At 33.3% G+C, this 1,414-nt stretch overlaps 1 protein-coding gene across 1 annotated transcript in view; it reads left to right on the top strand.

The window, feature by feature from the left end:
- Positions 1–1,414, top strand: part of LOC107590745 (transmembrane protein 8B-like) — an 11,055-nt gene that overhangs the window by 2,317 nt on the left and 7,324 nt on the right. The window contains exons 2-3 of the mRNA XM_016279652.1: positions 647–857; positions 1,142–1,269. Coding sequence (XP_016135138.1) covers positions 647–857; positions 1,142–1,269 — 339 coding nt within the window. The remainder of the gene's footprint in view (positions 1–646; positions 858–1,141; positions 1,270–1,414) is intronic.

Raw genomic sequence — 1,414 nt, 5'->3', positions numbered from 1 at the left:
TGTAATATTTAATCAAAATGTCATAACTGGACTTTGCGGTGAAAAGGACTTCTTCAGTCATTTTGTCTGGTTGAACCTGGTCCCTACATGCTTGCATTCATCTGCGTCCACTTTTGAGTGCAACGTCCACATCTCAAAATCCAATCAGAAACAGATACATAGAACCAAGTCCTTTTTTCTTTTTCCGTGACTTTAATGTTTTTGTTTTTACAGGTTTGAGAATTGTAATGACAAAAATGATATTTTAATGTGTGCTGATTCTTTATACCTCTAAGAATGATCTCCTTGGTGGTCTTTCTTAGAGATCTCTTCTTGGAGACTGTATACAGAAGACAGATTCTCATGAGAAATCTTTAAAAAGCCCAGGATTATTGTGAACTAAATTTATACCAGGAGATCTGTTTAAAACATGCTTAAAAACATTTAAAACTATTCAAAGAGCACATACAGATGGCAGATAATTTCATTTATATACTAATATACTCCTAGAAGATGACAAAATAAACTTTTAGCGGCTAAAATGCATTAACTGTGCTGTACACTATAAGAGTTGGTTGTTAAAGTAGAAAAAGCAGCTAAATGACAGTAGTAATTAGTTTTCTTAACGCATAACATTGACTTTTGTCTATCTAATGCACATTAACAGGCACTTTAGGGCAGGAGCTCCCCCGGTCATCAACCCCATAGACACAGCCTTTCCAAACTCCACATCAGTCTCCCTTGCTCATAACTTGACACTGATTATTCCCAGTGGACAGAGCAGCAATGTGACACTGTTCAATATGACCCACCCCAAAGCTGGTGACTGGTTCCTTGCTGCTCACCTGCCCAAAGATGAAGGAAAGATAGAGCAGCAGGTCTGTGTATATATGTATATGTATTGTGTAAGATTACCTATATAAATGTGACAACAAAAAAAAAATATATGTATAGGCAGACAAAAGTTTGGAATAGTTCAGATTTGCATTTATTTCATTAAAAATACTGTAAAAACAGTAATAATGTGAAATATTTGTACAATTTAAAATAAGTGTTTTCTACTTTAATATATTTTAAAATTTAATTTATTCCTGGGATGCAAAAGCTGAATCTTTTTTTTTTTTAAAGTAAATGTGTGATTGTTTGTTGCTTTCTATTTTAGGGACTGTCATCTTGCTCATACCTATTCCAGGCAAAGATGTTTTTAAGGAGAGCTGCTGACCTGCCGATCCTGCAATACAACATTCCACTCTATCAAACACTAACTACTACAGCTCCAGCCTTGTTTAAGTATGCTCTATGTTTGTGTGTGTAGATTATATTGATGTTTGTTACTTTGTTTATTATTATTATTATTATTTTGAATTATGCAGTTTCGAAATAACTTTTCTATTTGAATATATTTCGTTATATTATTTATTTCTGTGATGACAAA

The sequence above is a fragment of the Sinocyclocheilus grahami genome, unplaced genomic scaffold (genome assembly GCF_001515645.1).
Source record: "Sinocyclocheilus grahami isolate Dianchi unplaced genomic scaffold, SAMN03320097.WGS_v1.1 scaffold132.1, whole genome shotgun sequence".
Lineage (NCBI taxonomy): Eukaryota > Metazoa > Chordata > Actinopteri > Cypriniformes > Cyprinidae > Sinocyclocheilus > Sinocyclocheilus grahami.
This window is presented reverse-complemented; position numbering and strand designations above follow the sequence as displayed.